The following is an 18,823-nucleotide window of genomic DNA, read 5'->3' as shown; positions in this document are numbered from 1 at the left end:
TAAAAAAATGAAGGACAATTTTTATTAGTTGATCTTTTGATGGCAATTGTATTCTTTTAGATTGTAAATTTCTGGAAGACGAGGTCAGCTATAACAGTGAGACGGTCGCTACAGAGGAAGGTCCAATGTAACATATGCCCCCAACTGGTTGTTAAATTATACTAGGACAAACTAAGTCATTTCGACAGAATTTCCTTTGTTAATTCAAACAGATGCCGTTGAAAACAATTTGGAACGAGACATTATAAGCATATTGAAACATAAAATATAGCATGATAAAAAATAAAATGGAATCGAATTAGATGCTAGTGGGTGAAGAAGAACCCATTTTAATAGGAAAAGCCTCAATAGAACTATGTTGTGCATACAGGTGAGATCCTGCAAGAGCTTTTTCTTCATGTACTGGACCTCTACACCATGATAAAACTTCCAAAATAACCACTTCAAAACCCACTTGAGTACTTAATAAGCATAAAAATATCCTTTCTTTAAATCAAAGGGACTAGAAAACTGGAAAGTTAGACACTAAACCAGCAGAAAATTTATGACTTAAGGCAGTCCTAACTTGTCAGACCATCAAAATTTTTACACAAACTGAATAGATTAATGGCAATAAAAAACATGCTACCTTTCTAGAAGTTGGGCGCAAAACATAATTTTGAGATCATCACTTGGAGATCGAGTAAATGATGAGAAATAATGTACATCCTGCAATAACAGCAGAGAGAATGATTGTGTCCTTGGACTTCTTCCTCTTTATCATTCCTGTGAAGATAAGATCAAGATAACATCATAAGCTATACCAGTAAACCTGCATGACTGTGGAAGATAGAAATGATATGTGTTCATTAATATATTTAATAGTTCATTTAACATTAACTTAATTCTATAGTTAGATACACCTGAAATAGAATATGAAAATATATATGACAAAAAATCTCACACCAATAACTATATTGAAGCTTAAGTGTAGCTTATCTAAGGATCCAATCTCTTTGAACATCAGAAAAAATTTTGACATGTTTATCACGTCTGCTGGCATGTATAGTCATGCATGATCTATCATATAAGTCATATGCAAAAGAAGCATGTTAACTGAAACCATTTTGCACATTTAGTTTTGTTATGATGGTTATTGAAAAGTTGTGGAAAGAAGGCAAAGACCTAGTAGATTGCGGATCACAGGAAATCTGTCACTTAGCTGTTTCACTTTCCCCTGAATCTCACCGAAAGTGCTTCTTTGAGCTGATAGTACTCCCTTTATTGCCTCAGCTTGACTGGTCACCTCATCAATCTGGAATATGCATTAAACTTGTATTTTTCTTCATGCAATTATCATTACTAGTCAAATGTAACATAATTTCTCTCACCTGTGTAATGCTTCCATGAATAGCTGCACGTTCTCTCAACAAATTTGGCACTGCTTGCGAGCTACTTGATGTCTGCTTGTCACTTGATTGGTTAGCCAAATTCATCATTGGAAATTTGGGTCTTCTAGATGAAACTTTAGAGATACCTTGTATTCATTAATGTCATTGCGTACTGATGTAAGTAGCTCAGCATGCTCCCTCATTGACATTATGTTCCCCCTTGTGCGCTTGAACTCCTGACAAATGGAAAAAATGATGAAAAAGAGAAAAAAAAACTTTGTAGATGAAAATAGTAATTAAGGATATGCTTAAGAATGGATGGGAAAGAAACATTACATAATAACACTCATAAAATCACTGATTTGGTCAAAAAAGTATATCATGTTATACGACTCACTTCTAAATACACCAAGATAGCCTACTCCTATCATTGATCCTACAGTATGATATATTGTTACAGCTACCACAGCATCTGTCTTGACAAATCGCAGGAGCAATTAAGAAAGAGGTACAAGGAAAAAATTGTCGGAAATAAATAAGATACAAGCTACCTTGACATAGTGATTTAAAAAGGCGCTCGGGCGAGGCGAGGCGAGGCCCGAGCGCCTCGCTTCACTTCCAGGTGGCGCACTTCAAAGAGGCGAGTGCCCGAGCCCAGGCGTTGGGCGCTTCGAGCGAGCGTTGGGTTAAACTAGTCGCAACCCAACCTTAACCTTGCTCGTTGCCACTGCCGCTCCCGCTGCTCGCCGCTGTCGCTCGCTACCGCTGCCACTGTCGCCGCTCCCGCTGCTGGCCGTTGCCGCTGCTTGCTACTGCTGCCACTGTCGCTGCTCGCTACTGCTGCCGCTCGCCGCTCCTGCTCTTGCTGTCGCTGCCGTTGTCACCGCTCCCGCTCCCGCTTCCTCTTTTCTCAGTTAGCACCCCCTTACACTCCTCTTCCTTCTTCTCCTTCTGTATACTATTAACCATGGTATGCAGTACCAAATGGTACCGCCCGATACGAGCGGTACGTACCGGTCCGACGGCATACCGGTACGCAGACCGTCCGGTACTACTATAGTGCTACAGTATTATACTGTAGCAGTGCTACAGTGCTACTGTGCTATACTGTAGCAGTGCTACAGTATAAAGAAAATATATAAAATTGTTCGGTACACCGGTACCATACCGTACCGAGCCAACTTCGAAACACCGGTACGGTACGGAAATGCATACCTTGCTATTAACAGTATACTAATAATAGTATTTGTATTTATTAGATTAATAATATATTATTTTGAATTTTAAAACTTTTTGTTAATGTGACATTTTGATTTTGTATCTTAGATTTTCTTAATTTAATAGCATATTTTTATTTAAAATTTTAAATAATTATATTATTAATTATATTATATATTTTTATATTTTAGCACCTCACTTCGCTTGGGCGAGCGCCTAGCGCTTCGGGCGTTTTTGGACCTTAGCACCTTTGGGCGCCTAACGCTTTTTAAATCATTGCCTTGACATATCCCGCATTAATGATAGCACAATTTTCATATAGGAACCCCATATTGACAGTTTCTGGGTATTAATAAGCATTTTATTATCGTCATCATAATGTTAGTTAAGCAAGCTCTTAGATGAGGCAAATTAGTGTCATACTAAGACCCAAGAAATTCCAGCAAAGAAGAAGTTGGTCATGTTTGCAAAAATGATTGTCACTATTGCAAAAATGTATAGACTCAACCTGCAGTTGCTAAAACCTAAAGGTAACAAGGATTGTCACTATTGCAAAAATGTATAGACTCAACCTCTTCGTTTACCAGGTAGGGCTTATTGCTAGAAATTTCACCAACATAATGAACATAAATAAAAACTGAAAAAGCCAATAGCAAGGATTCAAATACAGAGTTGATGCTGATAGATGCACAACATTGATATTGGTTGGCTATACAATAAAAAACCTGTAACATGTGTTTGTTTGGGTTGGTACCACCGACACTAACCAGTACTAATACTAGACCAGTTCTTTTCCAATTTTTTATATGTATTTGACCTCACTTTGAATTTTTACATACCTATATCGTGAAAAAAAAAAACATAGACATGAGAATAGGATTATAAACTTTGATAATCATATAAGTTAACAACATATATATGATAGATGCCCTGTTGTCCCCCCAATACTAAAATAATTTCATGCATCCTCAGGAAATACTTATACCTATATTATGAGTTTCAAATCCAAGAATGATGTGAGTCATGTGTCATATAATATTGAGGACATTATATCATATGTTGATCAAATTGGCAATATACATGACAATGTGATCATTTCAAAGAGGGGTAGTACAAATGGTACGGACCCGAATGGTCCCCTTAGATGGGAGACAAATGTTTGGTAGTGATGATTGGTCATATGAATGACTATGTTGGCGATTGAGAACTAGCATTTCTGCTTGTGTGCTGTTCTAGTGGACAATAAGATCCTTTCATTCAACAAAATTGAGATGAGTTGCCAACAATATATTCCATGAAATTCATGCTAGTCAAAGCAAGAAAGGTGATGCATATAAATAAAGCCAATGAAGAAATTAAAATATCTAGTTTCTTTAACTTGTAGACATCCAAAGCTTCATAGGAGATGAGTGAAAGAAGACAAACAACAGCTTGAAATGGACCTATTAATGGATAGGAGGAGAAATGAATTAGGATAAATATATCACCAATATAAATTCAGCAGATCCCAAATACCAGACAATAGGCATGTTATTTGTTGCTTAGTGTGAGATAGGCTGGTGCAAATCATTATTGCCTGATTTACCTTGATCCACAAATCATTAGACAGGTAATATCGGGTAATAGTACTGGCCAACTGGTATCAACATACTTGGCAATTAGTACCTCAGTTTTCTTAACTGTTGATATTGCTAGTTTAGCAAGCAATTTATAAGTTAGAGCAATTATCCCAAACTAAAGCTTCTAAAATCACCGCATAATACAAGTTGGCATGTCTTTTATGTCCCATTAGACTGCCAAACTGATCATGAGATAAGATAACTTGAACCAAGATATATTTGCAACCTTCACATAATGTCCTTAGACAAGGTTCCAATGTCATTTCCTATTTCCAAGCTTAGGTTCCATCTAGAGAAGAACTGTATATGCCTTCTCTCTAGTTCTCTAGATTCATAAGTGACAGAAAAAGGTAGCTAATACATGCATCTGCGATGTTATATTAATTTATTGGTCTCTTATTTGTATTTTTTTAGCCCATGTTCTACCCTACACTTCACTTATTTCAGTATTTTTCTCTGCATTTATTTTTATTGTCTTTTTGCTGCTTTCATTTCCTCTTATTGTTTCTTTCCTTTCGTATGCCTCTTGTACATGAAAATTTATAGAACAACCACGCACTAGTGACTGGAATTCACCAGATAGGCGAGATCAAGAATAAAAAGAATGATTATAGTAGCTTATTATGAATTACATCTTGATAAATCCACTAGAATATGATTTAATATGAATTTTCTTATCTAAAAGTCAAGATTAAACAGGATTGATTTTCTTGTTTAAAATCAGGATTAATCTTTTACAACTGGCAGTTTTAATAGAACCACAGAGGAATTCTATGTAGATTGATCTTTAAGGGGGATCAATCCTTGGAACGCTATAGAGGTTCCACCCTCGTAGAAGTCGGCCATATGTCTACAATTGTAGATAGATCTTGTTCTCAAAGAGATAGAGGCTACATGTTTATATAGGGCTCCAAACCCTAGCCCTAGGGGCTGCTTCCTAAATGAGTTACCCCTTTTGCTCTCTACCCTAACCAACCAGCCTAGTAAAAGGGGGGCGACGGCTAGGAAGCCCAAAGGCCCAAATATAAACCCTAGCTACTCTTCTTTATAGGATAGAGGCGGCTAGGTGGGGTTTATTACAATCTCACAAGGTTTTATTACCCTGCTAGGGTCCTATCAAGCCCGCCCTCTCCAAATCAGCCTTGTCCTTATGGCTGAGGTTCCATGAACTCAATGAACCGGATCTTCAGCTCCTCATATGATTCCCATGTGACGTCTTCGAGTGGTAAATTATTCCAATGCACTAGTACTTCAGTAGAGGGACGTCGGCGACACAACGCGATTTTGTGATCGAGGATGGCTTGTTGTCACGGACTTAGCTGGTTTTGCCTAAGTCGTGCGGCACCCTTACGTGTTCGTCCGGAAAGGTCAACCTCCCGAAGCCTCCCATGGTCCCTTAGGACCCACAAAAGAGAGAACAGGACAGAGAAAACGCCTCACTCGGGATCTACAAGCAAACATCTCCGAAAAACACTTTATAGACAATACAAATTACAAACAAACTTTACAAGCTCTGAACAGTTGTACAACAAAGGGTAAAATGGTCCATTACAGACCGAAAATCTCTCATACGTGTCCACATGACACAACCTTTATTTACAAGCCTAAAGCGGCCACCAACCTAACTAAAATGGGACTATTAAGCCTTCGACCGTCCCTCTACATGCTATACAAAGCATGAACATACCAAAAGACACGGACATACATAAGCATTACATCAAACATTCTGTTTAGAAGTTTGTCCGTGACATTCTCCCCCACTTATTCCTTTGACGTCTCGTCGAAGCCTTTGTCGACAATGCAACTCCTCGCCTTTGCTGAGTCTTCAATCTTCTGCTCCAGCTGCAATGCGTCTCTTGGCTCCCAGCTGCTCTCCGCTGCTGTTTTTGAGTAGTCGAACCTTTGATCCGCCATGCTGCTTCAACTCGCCAATGACTCTGACTCTAGTGTGGGGTTGGCTAAGTTGTGTTGATCCCTGTTGATTCCTGCGGATCCTCCAGATGAAGGAAAAGACCATACTTACTGCGCCAGTCTCTCAAATGCCTCATGCTGCTTGAACTAGGTGGATGCTTGTTGGAGCTTTAACGAGCATCGTCTCGCAAACTTCCGAAGTTTTGGGTCCTTCCTCCACAAAATTTGCTCATTGACTCTTCTTTCACTTAGTTGTCACATCCAAGTAGGTTCGCATCACTTCCACTTTCGATTGGCATTTCGTTGGGAAATGAAGCGGACAATCTACTCTCAGTAACACTGATCACCGTTGGTGAGGATTTGATAACTATTGTCTTCCATTATCTTCGAAGGGTCTTTGAACATATGCAGAGCTCTTCTGCTGGATAGATAGGAGAATTGGGGTACTCGGTTTCGCCCATTCTCTTAAGAGTTAAGAAGGCAAAGGTTACTTGACTTCGCCCGCCTCCTCGAGGTTGTACTCCATGCATCGAGCTGGTTACTGGCCTTCGCCTGCTCTTTACTCACACTTCTGAAGCACTTGAAGTGTTTGCACTCCTTGCGTTGAGTTAGCTACTGTGATTCACCTTCTCAATGTCATCGAACTTCTGGAATGCAGGAAGTTTTCACCCCAACTTAGAGTAATTCTCTAATAGATTTGGTCGCCTCTGGGATTGTACTGTCTTCTCCATCAACCCTGCCGCCTACTCCCCTGAGTAGCGAAGGTACAGCACCGCGTACTGCCTGCTTCGTTCCTTGGTCGTGCACTATTGCATGACCCGAAGTCCTTCACTTTCGGCTATCTTGATGAGAAACTCATTGACACCGATCTTACGAAGTTCCTTGGTCTCTGCCCTTCAGCCTTGTCTCGGTACTTAGACTTTGCCTCTACATGCTCCACCTCCTCGGCCCCTTTCATGACTAAGCGCTCTCCCTCCATGAGAGCAAGGGATCAATGACTTTCACAGAAGTCCCACCTCTGCGGTACCATGGCGCTGCCATGCCCATGGCACTACTATCCGTCGCCTCGCATCTGTATCCCTTTTCTTCACAATCAATAGATATGCCTCTGTGGCACTCCTCCGAGTCCACCTCCATTTTAACTGATGCTTGATTTTGGGTAGCTAAGTCCCTCTGGACTCGTCGTCGCTTCCTCGCCCCTTTCGACCCCCTGCTTCAACACCTCTGTGTTCTCCAAGCAGCTCCCTTTGGTCGATGGAAAGACAGACTGCAACTCTCATGTATGGCCTTTGCCATCACGTTGTAGGGTTTGCACCGATTCTGTTCTCCTTAGCTTCCTTGGTAGCTACGTTCGCTTACTCGACCATATCCTCTAACTTGCCGGGCTCCCTTAAGCGAATATAAGCTCTAGAATAGTCTAACTCTCCAGCTGCTTCGATCATACCTCTGCATGATCAAGTCCCTCCCATGGGACTCACTGGTACTTGCATTCGAACTTTTCCCTCGGTGGAACCCAGCCCCCATATGCTGATGAACCCAACTTCGCCTCTGCAAATTGAGTCGTCTTAGTTCCTCCATCAAATGCTCCTCCGAGATAAGGTGCATGTGCCCAGAAGCTCTCTTCGTCTTTGACACCATGCAAGATAAGTCCGCTCCGTCAGAATGAATGACCCATGGAACAACATGATCCTGCTCTTGCCTCTACAAGAGTTCATATCCTTGACCTCTGTCCAAGGAAAGCACTATGCCTCCACTCCATGTTTCATCTTCTATACTGGCTCCCTTCATGCAGCTTGGGTACTTCGCTAAGTTACACCCAAGTTGCTCCGCTCCTCGTTTTTGCATTGAGTTGATAGTGGCCCTTGTGCCCACCATTCACGGGTCAGCCCTCCCTTGAGTCTGATCTCCATATCGACTCCAAGTGTGCCTTCATTTGTATTGCTTTGGGTCGCTCTCCCACTTGATCTCGCAATGCATCCACCAATGCATTCTCTCAAGCGAGATTATGCAACGACTCCTCGCCGCTTGCTCAGTCCATTGAGCTTCGTGGAGTTGTTATTTGTTGAGGTACTCCTCCTCAACTTGTGAGGTCCGTCCCACATGATTCTCCCTCTAGAGAGCCGGGACATATCCCTCCTGGATAACTGTCCCGTTGGAGCAACATCTCTCTTCGTTTCAGAGATCACCATCCCCTTGGACTACTCCGATTCGCTGAACAAACTGTGCATTGTTCTGCCTCCTGCAAACACACTTGCTAGATTGCGACTCCACGTCAATACAGCCCCCGCTGCACCACTCAAGGCCTAGCAACATGCTGAACTCGTTGCACACTTCAGCCTCCTACGGACGTATCCTTCACATGCCGAAGAGAAAGTTTCAATGCTCCATGGCGTCGAGTTTCGATCGCCTTGGGATGGCCGCGAACATTCCATCGTCCGCATACAAGCCCATGCATGAGTACCGAATTCTTTGAGTTAGCAATTCCCCTCACCTCTGTGAGCTTTGCATAACTCTTTCGGTCGCTGAGCAACTCATTTCACCTTGGATGGTCTCATCCTTTACCAAGCGCCTCGCTTGTCTTGAGCACCATCAAGTATGGTTGTCAACGTTAAGCCGTAGCTCAAACTCAGCCATCCCAACCTTTGTGCGCTCCGCATTCTTCCAAGCTTGTCTGTTCTCGTGGTGCCTCTTGCATGAAGGGTTGGTCATTCCTCTGAATGCCAATCCCAGATGCCCGCTCCTCGGAGCGACTCCTTTTCCCTACATCTCCATGCCCGTTTTCCCCCAAACGGTCGCGCGTGTGCTGACTGCCCTCAACGCAGCCCCGCTAGGTCCCCCACGTTTGTATGCTAAGTGTTTCTATGAGTGCTTATCCCGCTCTGATACCATCTGTCACGGACTTAGCTGGTTTTGCCTAAGTCGTGCGGCACCCTTGCGTGTCCGTCCGTAAAAGTCAGCCTCCCGAAGCCTCCCATGGTCCCTTAGGACCCACAAAAGAGAGAACAGGACAGAGAAAACGCCTCACTCGGGATCCACAAGCAAACATCTCCGAAAAACACTTTATAGACAATGCAAATTACAAACATACTTTACAAGCTCCGAACAGTTGCACAACAAAGGGTAAAATGGTCCATTATAGACCGAAAATCTCTCACACGTGTCCACATGACACAACCTTTATTTACAAGCCTAAAGCGGCCACCAACCTAACTAAAATGGGACTATTAAGCCTTCGGCCATCCCTCTACATGCTGTACAAAGCATGAACATACCAAAAGACACGGACATACATAAGCATTACATCAAACATCCTGTTTAGAAGTTTGTCCGTGACATTGTGGTTGGGCTTGAATATCTCAATCATCAGTGATGTTGGACAGTTGGATCTGGGGTGACTCGTGTTCTCCTAACTTGGGTTTCAGACATGACACGTGGAAGACAAGGTGAATTTTGGCATCCTTATACAATTTAAGTTTGTACGCTACGACTCCAAGACGCTCTGTGATCTAATAGTGATATGATTGAGCAAGTTGATTATAATTCTGCCAAAGACCCTTTAACTATTCATGGAGGACCAATGACAAGAGCTAAAGCTAAAAGGATGAAAGAAGCCTTAACTTGTTTATTATAAGGTATTTGGAATGAGCAAGCTGTTAAAACTTGGTCAAGGTTATATGGATACAAGAAGAGTCTAAAATAGTCAACCTGATTCAAATAAGTCCACATCGTGAAGAGAAAGTCCAGCCTGAGAGAATGATGAATTTTTAGCCCATTTTGAAGAATAAAAGTCATTCAGCCATATTAGACCATATTAGGAATTGTGGGCTTATTCATGAATAATCATTCAAATAAATTCAAGGTAGATTCATAAGTAATCTACATTCATGCATTAGGAATATGAATATCATTTAATGTATTTAATGGATTCATTCCCTTTGTACTTGGCCTTTGTACTATATAAACAAAGTTGACTCCCTTTGTAAGGAATACAATTCAGAAGTATATTCAACTTTCAACACCGGTGAGTGTTTTGTTTTTAAGTTCTTGCATGAACTTTAAAACTTATCAAGCTTTTCTGCTTATAGGGTTCAAAACCCAAAAATTTTTGTTTTTCCTTTCAACTTATCAAGCTTCTTAGTTTGTGACTTTTTAAGGGAATCAAAGTAATGTTCTAATTATTTCAGTAAATTTTCATTGATAAAGTGATTAGAATAGTTTCCCTAACTTCAATCTTGAATGATCCATCTTGTTTTAATTCGTTGGAGGGGGTCAATTTGAATTTCATATGTATCATAGCTCTTTAGTTATCAGGGTGTATGGTTGCTAAGTTGATGATTTCCATCATTTGGTATCAGAGCTTGGCTCAAGTTTGAGGTTTGCGTATCCATTTATTTGCTATCTTTTATATTTTCCTTTTCTCTTCTTTTTCTTCTTCTTTTTGGACAATATATATAATTATTGTTCTTCCTTCATCTTCATTGTTGTGCTTCTTGTGTTATTACTATTCTTCTTTGTAATTCCGCACTTTATAGTATAAAAAAAAAAGGATCAAAAAGTAAAAACAAAAGGAGTGAAAATCAAAGGTCAAAAAAAGAGGAAAAATCAAAGGTAAAAAAAAAAAAGAGATCAGAATTAAAAAAAAAATTGCGGATTCAAGGAATTCTTGCAAATTACAGAATTCTATCTTTGTTCATTTGAATTCCTATTTCGGTTTGGAAATCTTTTTTCATTCCAAAAAAATTTTCTTTGTTCAATTGATATTTAAATTCTAGTTTTTGCTTATGATGAAAGTACATTGCACACACCTTTAAATTGGCTTACCTTTTGTTTGCTTTTAAACCTGCCCAATTTCACTATTTTTGAATTGCCATAATCTGAATTGTTTATTTAGATACCTTAGTTAATCTAAGAACTCAAATAACAAAACAAGAGAGGTAAAAGGCAAGAATGGTAAGATCAGTATCGAGAAAAGCAAAAAATTGTGTGAAACACGAGTGGAGTGAATCAAATCTAGAGTGAAACACGTGAGGAAGTGTTGGTGAGGTTGTTCTAACTTTTTTTTTTCAGGTTGTATACATGTCTAAAGATAAAGAAGCGAGTTCTTCATCAAATGATCTTTTAGTTCAAGCAACACAGCAACAATTTGAACATATGTTCAAAGTGATGGGAGATATAAGAGATCATCTAGAAAGGCATGATGATGCAATTAATAGATTGCAAGGTGAACCACGGCGTGGGAGACAACCAACCTTTGTCAATGATGAATATGATGGTGGCGATGACGTGGATGATGACCAAGTTACTCTAATTGGTCAAGATGTTAATCCTAGAAGACAAACTATGAGAGGACGTTTTGATGGTGTGGATAGAAACATAGGCAGCATCAAAATTAAAATTCCTTCTTTTCAAGGGAAGAATAATCCAGATGCCTATTTGGAGTGGGAACAAAAAGTGGAGATTGATCTTTGAATGTCACAACTACTCCGAAGAGAAAAAGGAAAAATTAGGGGTGGCAGCAAAAGCAACAAGATCGCTGCTTTGATACTAGATGATAGAACCCCAAAGGAATTATATGTAGATTGATCTTTGAGGGGGATCAATCCTTGGAACGCTATAGGGGTTCCACCCTCCTAGAAGTCGGTCATATGTCTGCAATTGTTGATAGATCTTATTCTCAAAGAGATGGAGGATACATGCTTATATAAGGCTCCAAACCCCTAGTAAGCCCAAAGGCCCAAATATAAACCCTAGCCACTCTTCTTTATAGGATAGAAGCGGCTAGGTGGGGTTTATTACAATCTCACAGGGTTTTTACTAGCTGGTTCTTGGTTGAGTAGGATCCAACCCTGCTAGGGTCCTATCAAGTTTACACCTAAAAGTATACGCTAGATAGATTCTATTCAACTATGTAGGACATTAATTGAACAAGGACTTCTGAAGGACATTAATAATCAGTTCCCCTTGGTCAATTGTGTATTTTGGTTTGAATATTTAAATGTACATATATCATAGGCATGTTGCAAAAGTGAACAATGTGTTCCCTGAGACAACCAACCCCTTTCCCCTTATGAAAGATTTTTGTCCTCTGCCTAATAGTTATAAATGTAAGCAGCATTTATGAAAGACATTGTATGCTGTCAATAAGTAGAGATTCAGATTCGGAGGGATTGGTCATGAACTCAGCATGACAAGAATCCGCATCACATCAAAGACACCACGATGACAATCCAGTTAAAGCCAAGATTTTGCTCTTGGGATCCAAGATAACTTAATTTTATTCTTTTGTTTATCTAAATCCCAGAATGAAAATTTTCTCAGAATTTTAAGTTTATGAACAAGACATAATTATTCCATTATGAATAATTAAAAAAGAGAATCATCATAAATACTTCCTGTTAAGTAGATGCTTTCCATTTGACAATTACTTTGTCCACTGTACCAAAATCCTAAAATTCAATTTTTTTCTTAATTTTAATTTGTCTAAAAATTATTAAAGTTCAAGAGCAACATCTATAATTAGAGAAGTACATGACTCTTCCCTCAATTTTTCCACTATACCAAAAGGAAAAAAAGATGAAAACAATAATAAGATGAATTTATCAATTGTTTCTATCCTAAACCCCAATATTTTATTTATACTAATTTTAATTAATATTTAAACAAAATATCTTCTTTCTATGCTATGGTTTCATGGATCCTAACGTCCAACATACATAAAAAAACTTGGCCAGAACAGCTCTCGTATAAGGAGTGAGGTATTGTAATGTAGCTGGTGAACCACTCAACAAGTGATATTGAAGATGCAATATCAGCAAAGTCAAAATATGTTATCATCTCAGCCTTATCTTTCTAAAGTCTGACTATAATGAGAATAAAGAAAGGAAAAATTACTGATAAAGCAACATTGTCCCATCACGAGTTTCTGTTGAGATGAACAAGGCATTTCTTTCTGAAACCTTAACTTGCAACCATAGTGCACAAAAATACATCAGCTACAGTGCGTTCATTTTTTTTCTAGCAACTCCTATTTTGGATCACTATTTGCTTCTGCCACCACATTCCTGCATTCTTTGAAGATACACCTCTTCTGCGACTATCTTCACCAAATGGTGCCCATGTCATAATGCATCTCAAATTCAAAAGAATGCATGAGCTCTCCTCACTCTAATCCACTTTCTTTATTAGTGGTTGCACAATGTTGTAATTACGAAATATAACATTCAGTTCATTTGTTCCTTAGTTCATCAGTTAGGGTTACTATTCCAGGCAAAGCGAATCTAAAGTTTCATACGACTGCGGCTACAAACAATTCTACCAACACGAAGAAGTATTAATCTCGAAAGGAAAAAGAAAAAAGATAGAGAAAAGAAATAGATCAGTGGTTAACCTGGGCGAACTCGTGAAGGATGTCTCTGTGCCTGGTAAGCTTCTGCGCCACAGAAGTGGTGGGCACAGCCGCAGCGGCGCACCTGCTCATCGCCTCGTTCACGTCGGTCAGCCTCGCCAGTAGCGTCTCGATCTCCATCTCCATCGACTTCCAGTGAGAATCGCTCGCGGGACTTTTTGGATCCGAGTAACCTACTGCCGTCAGCAACAAGAAACGAGATCAGCACATGAAAGAGACGAGGAAGACAAGGAAGGTTTGGATCGCGATGCAGCCCACCTCCGAGTTTCGCGTAAGAGGAGAGGCGGACGTCGAGATCGCCCTCGATTCGCCGCGCTTCTCGCCGCAGCTCGTCCCAGTCGGCGCGGACGCCGGGCAGCGAGGATGCAGCCTCCAATTGCATTGCGGATCGTCTGGCTTTGGTTGTTGTCCTGAACTCCGGAGGGTTTGGCTCGAACTGGGGCTGGGATCGGTAACTGCGGTCTTGGTCCTCAGATCCCAGCCCCGATCTGTTTCTCCCTCTCCAGAGAACCATCACATTAGCAAAATACCTCGTCACCTGAATGTAAGTTACCCGACGACATACCTTCGCGTGACTGGTTGATCATTGGATCGCGGTCTTATGGTATGAAAGGGGAGAATTATGCCAATTCGAAATTGGTTTCATAATGCGTTTTTTTTTTTTGTAAAGCGGGTGGACTAAGTCACGCAACATTTAGCATGGCCGACGTGGTCTGTCGGTTACCGTGAATGTTTTTTCAAGTGGGACTTATGGGCCTGCCGTGTGATAAGACCCGGCTTGCATGTGATAAGACAGGCACATTGGAAACATGATGAACATATTCTATTTACCATTTCTGATCAAACTCTTGCATGTGATAAAGATGCTAGGATGAAAGAAAGGAGAGAAAAAAAATTACCACCGCTTATCAAAGTGTTGTATGTGATAAGATTCTAGGGTTTTATCATAGAAGAAAGAGAAGAAAAGGGAATGATCACTTCGAGGGGATTAGCCTGATTTGTCAAAAGATTTAATAATATTTTATTATCTCACAAAAAAAATGGTTACATTACTATGGAGTTTCACCAAGAGTTCCACCTAGAGTCTACTAGGACTTGAACTCTAATAATAAATAAATATTAAATAAACTTCTATATGACTTTAATTAAACTAAATAAACTCAATAAACAACTAAACTAAACAAACTCAATAAATATTGTTCAAAAGCTCAGAAAAAGGGTTTTAACAATTCCTTCCTCTTCAAATCAGCCTTGTTATCAAGGCTGAGCAGTATCAAACTCGGGGAGCTTCTCCTTCAACACTTCAGTCATAGGCTATCTGCAATGCATCATAACCCGTTGATCAAGTATGGTCTCCACTTTTTGATAGTGTAAGCAAGAGATCGGTCTTTCAGTATAGTAATCGTTGCAAGAAACTCCTGACCTTGTATAATCAATTTTATCTTTGAACATTTGCTATCACAAGTTAAGATCCATCCATCAGTGATCTTTACTTCGAATCTGTCACAGCCTTCAATGTGGTAAGCTAATCGGGCTGTAACTTTCCTGTCCATAAAATTATTAGTGCTACCTATATCAATCAAAATAGTGACAAGCTGATGCTTCAAAATGCTAGTCATAAGTGCCCAGCAAGCCAATCACGTGAGTGATGGCACGTGTGACTTGATACAGAATCTTTTTGCTTATTATATTTTGGCGTATATCACTTTATAACTATTGCATAAATGCATATATATTGTGATGTCCTTGGATTTGTGCAATGGGAATCGGATCGTGATGAGATCACGATAATGAGATCGATTCACCTTTAAACACATATCCTAAATAATCCCGGTCATAGGTTACTCGAGAGGGACATCATGATAACCGGATAGACTGGTGTGCTGTATACCCGTCCATATGATGGATGCAGCTGGTCTCATAGCTGCTCGTGTAGGGACACTAGGGATACAGTACAGGTGCTCATTGGAGAATGAGTTCACTGATTGATCCGCTTACGGAATGCTGGATGGTTGATGATGCCTTATTGTCAGACAACAATTCCGTAGTCCTAGTGGTGTATCTAGTTCTTAGACTTGAGACACCAAGGATGTCCTGTATGAGTGCTCCACTCTTTGATACCAGACTTATAGGTTTGGCTGTTCCCAGATCTAGTACAGCTGGTCATTGGGAGTGGTAGTCGACCTTACGAGGGCTATTGAGTGTTGATAGAGGATCATCCACTCTCGGTATCATGAGAGGAATATCCCATGTGTTCTTGCTCAGACAAATCCCTGGCCAGGGTCATTCGGGTTGAAAGAGAAAGAGTTCTCCGGGAGAATCCGATTAGAGCGAGACTCGAGAAGAAACCGTATGGGTCTGACAGCACCATGCTCGATATACGGTCTCTGGGATATTAGATGGATGAGGGACTATAGGTACATGGTAACTGAGGACAGACAGGTCCAATGGATTGGATTCCCCTGTATCGTCTGGGGACTACGGCGTAGTGGCCTAGTACTTCCGTAGTCGATGAGTCGAGTGAATTATTACAGAGATAATAATTCACTTAGTTAGAAGGAGTTCTGACAGGTATGACTCACGGCCAGCTCGATATTGGGCCTAGAGGGTCACACACATATGGTAGGCATTGCGATGAGTAGAGGTTCGGATATGAGATATCCGACGGAGCCCTTGTCTTATTAGATGCAGATCCAATACCCACTAGGGAAAGGACCCATTAGGGTTTTGACACGGGATCTCTATAAATAGGAGGGATTCACAGCCTCATAGGCTAGAGTCTTTGCTTGCCCTTCCTATTCTCCTCTCCCTCTCCACCTCAGAGTAGGCCTGAAGTTTTGAGGAGCGTCGTCGCAACCCTGCTGTGTGGATCACCGCTAGAGAGGAGGACGCTTGACCTCCTTCACCCTCTCCTAAGGATCTGCAAGGAAACAGGGATATACGATCTCCCTAGGTAACACAATCTCTATACGCAGTTTTTGTGTTTTTTGCGGATTTTGCGCACCAATCTTCGCACGACGATGAACATCTTTTTGGGAATCGGGGATTTTTGTTTTCTTGTTCTTCCGCTGCGCATATGATGTCGCCCCCCCCCTATGATTTCCCAACAGTGGTATCAGAGCCAGGTTGTTCGTGCGAATGATTGGTTTTTTGAACTGCGTGTGTTGTGTTTAGGAAGAATATTGACGTCAAAATCGTTGACGCAAAAGCAAGGAAGGGCAGCAACAGTTGCTGCCCTCGATCTGCATGCCTGCAGCCAGCCGCAGGCGCTTCTACCGAGCGGGCTGCCAGCCCCGCCGGCCGCAAGCCTGCTACAAGCAGACCGCCGGCCGGCTGCTGCAGGCACAGCGCTTGCGCATGCGCCGGCGCTGTGCTGCCTGGCTGCGGTTGCGGCTGGCCTGTGGCCGCTGCTCCCACGGGCAAAAACCCCGCAGAGGCGCCGCGGGGCAGCAGCGCGGGCTGAGGCACCGCAGGGCAGCGGCGCCTGTGGCCGCTGCTCCCACGGGCAAAAACCCTGCAGGGGCGGCCGCCAGCGAGACAGCACCACCTGCGGGCGCTGACTCGCGGGCAGAACCGCCCGCGGGGGCGCTCACCTGCAGCGGCAGCGACCCCAGCGGGCGTGCCACCTGCAGGCGAGGGCAGTGCCCTCGCCCTCGCCGCACAGGCCGCCGCCAGCAGGGTGGCGGCGGCGGTGGCGCAGCAGCGAAAAGGGGAAAGGGTATTAGGGTTTTCTGCGCAAAAGACAGTTTTGCCCCTCGGAATTTGAGAAATTCCAGTTTCTGTCTTTTGTCCAAATTACGAAAATACCCTTAGGAATTGAGAAATTCCCTATATATCCCTGATTTCAGAAAATATTAATTAATTAAAAGGTTTAGTTGATTATTATTTTTATTATTATCTAGTAGTCCTACATGATGATGATTATTTATACATGTGATGTATGATGAGTGGACGGATGATCATGGACCGTGTGATGTGTGTACTTGTGATTATTATTATTGAGGTCTGCGAACCTCCATTATATTTCTCGTTTATTGTCGGGCCTGCGTGCCTATGATTAAGTTGTAATCACATGAGGAGGCGCAGCGGGAGCGTGGAAGCCATAGCGGGACCCACGAGACGGACGATCGTGATGCATGAAGATGCATCAAGATGTCGACGGAACCAACGAGGACGAGATGGACGATCACAAGGCATGGAGATGCACCGTTGCACACATAGATCTTGATGTGAGTGATTAGGCCTACTGGCTCGGGCCTAATCATATTAGGTTGTGGTCCATGATCATCTGGTGTGATTGCTTATACACATACTAGATATGTATATATATTTGCATGCGATGTAGATATATATTAAATATGTATATGTGTGACATGTCATATTAGGAGACCAAATCATAGAAACATCTCTCGATAATATTAAGTCGGTAAACGTGAGGCAATTAGATTGACCCACGTGGCCTTCCATCGTTATGAGTAGGAACCGAATCCCGGTGTAGGTTGAGTTGGTCGAGTCCCTCGAGACTCACCTATATCGCGATTCGCTATCTTGCTTACGACATAGAGATGTCACCGGTGACCTGAGGGCATGATATGCTTGGTCGAGTCCCTCGAGGGTATATCATCAAATCAGACTCATCTTGTAACGAAGGTGTTGACTTAACCGAGCATCATGGTTGGTCAAGTCCCTCGAGGCCATGGTGATTCGGAGGCCGAACAGGACGGGAATCACAAGGAGTTGTGATCGGCAAGAGTTGTCTACCTTTTAGGCTTAGTGTGATTGGTCGAGTCCCTCGAGGTTACACTAAGACGCTGATTGGATCCTGATCCCCACTAGAAGTCTGCCGGAGACTTCCGTTTCACGTGCTGAGGGTGTCGCGTGACTCGTTAGTAAAATAGTGGGAGCATATTAAGATAGAAGTCCATATCTTGATAGTTTATTTCTTGCAAAATCTGCATGTTATTCATTTTTGCTACATCTTTATTTTCAGAAAATGTCGCTTTCAAATCCCTTACGTGGCATACTTGATGTCAACCGCCTCACTGGTCCAAATTATACGGATTGGCTCCGTAACTTGAGAATTGTTCTCACAGCGGAGAAAATCGTGTACGTCCTTGATACAGTGATGCCTACGCCCGAAGAAGGGGCAAGCGAGGATGAGATCGCTCGCTACGTGAAGTACATTGATGACTCCACTCTTGCTCAGTGCTATATGTTGGGCTCTATGACTCCAGAGTTACAGAGACAACATGAAAAGATGGATGCCAGATCCATTCTCCTACATGTCCGTAAATTGTTTG

At 41.8% G+C, this 18,823-nt stretch overlaps 1 protein-coding gene across 2 annotated transcripts; it reads right to left on the bottom strand.

The window, feature by feature from the left end:
• Positions 1–466: 466 nt before the first annotated feature.
• Positions 467–14,052, bottom strand: LOC103975221 (Golgi SNAP receptor complex member 1-2). Of its 2 annotated transcripts, none has more exons than XM_009390124.3 (6): positions 13,782–14,052; positions 13,506–13,699; positions 1,517–1,606; positions 1,371–1,442; positions 1,165–1,294; positions 467–765 (listed from the first exon to the last, which is right to left on the bottom strand). In XM_009390124.3, exons 1-6 carry the CDS (start codon positions 14,035–14,037, stop codon positions 668–670), a joined length of 840 nt encoding a protein of 279 aa, XP_009388399.2. In that variant the 5' UTR covers positions 14,038–14,052; the 3' UTR covers positions 467–667. The 2 variants fall into 2 exon arrangements, with proteins under 2 accessions (XP_009388399.2, XP_009388400.3); XM_009390125.3 differs by having other exon boundaries at positions 13,506–13,696.
• Positions 14,053–18,823: the final 4,771 nt, after the last annotated feature.

This window comes from Musa acuminata, chromosome BXJ1-9, assembly GCF_036884655.1.
Source record: "Musa acuminata AAA Group cultivar baxijiao chromosome BXJ1-9, Cavendish_Baxijiao_AAA, whole genome shotgun sequence".
NCBI classification, from domain to species: Eukaryota; Viridiplantae; Streptophyta; class Magnoliopsida; order Zingiberales; family Musaceae; genus Musa; species Musa acuminata.
This window is presented reverse-complemented; position numbering and strand designations above follow the sequence as displayed.

Coding starts and splice junctions, on each gene's coding strand:
- LOC103975221 (XM_009390124.3), bottom strand. CDS start 14,037: ATGGTTCTCTGGAGAGGGAGAAACAGATCGGGGCTGGGATCTGAGGAC. Junction 1,607..13,505: donor TCCTTCACGAGTTCGCCCAG/GTTAACCACTGA, acceptor TCCATTTGTCAG/GAGTTCAAGCGCACAAGGGG. Junction 1,443..1,516: donor ATGACATTAATGAATACAAG/GTATCTCTAAAG, acceptor AGTGACAAGCAG/ACATCAAGTAGCTCGCAAGC.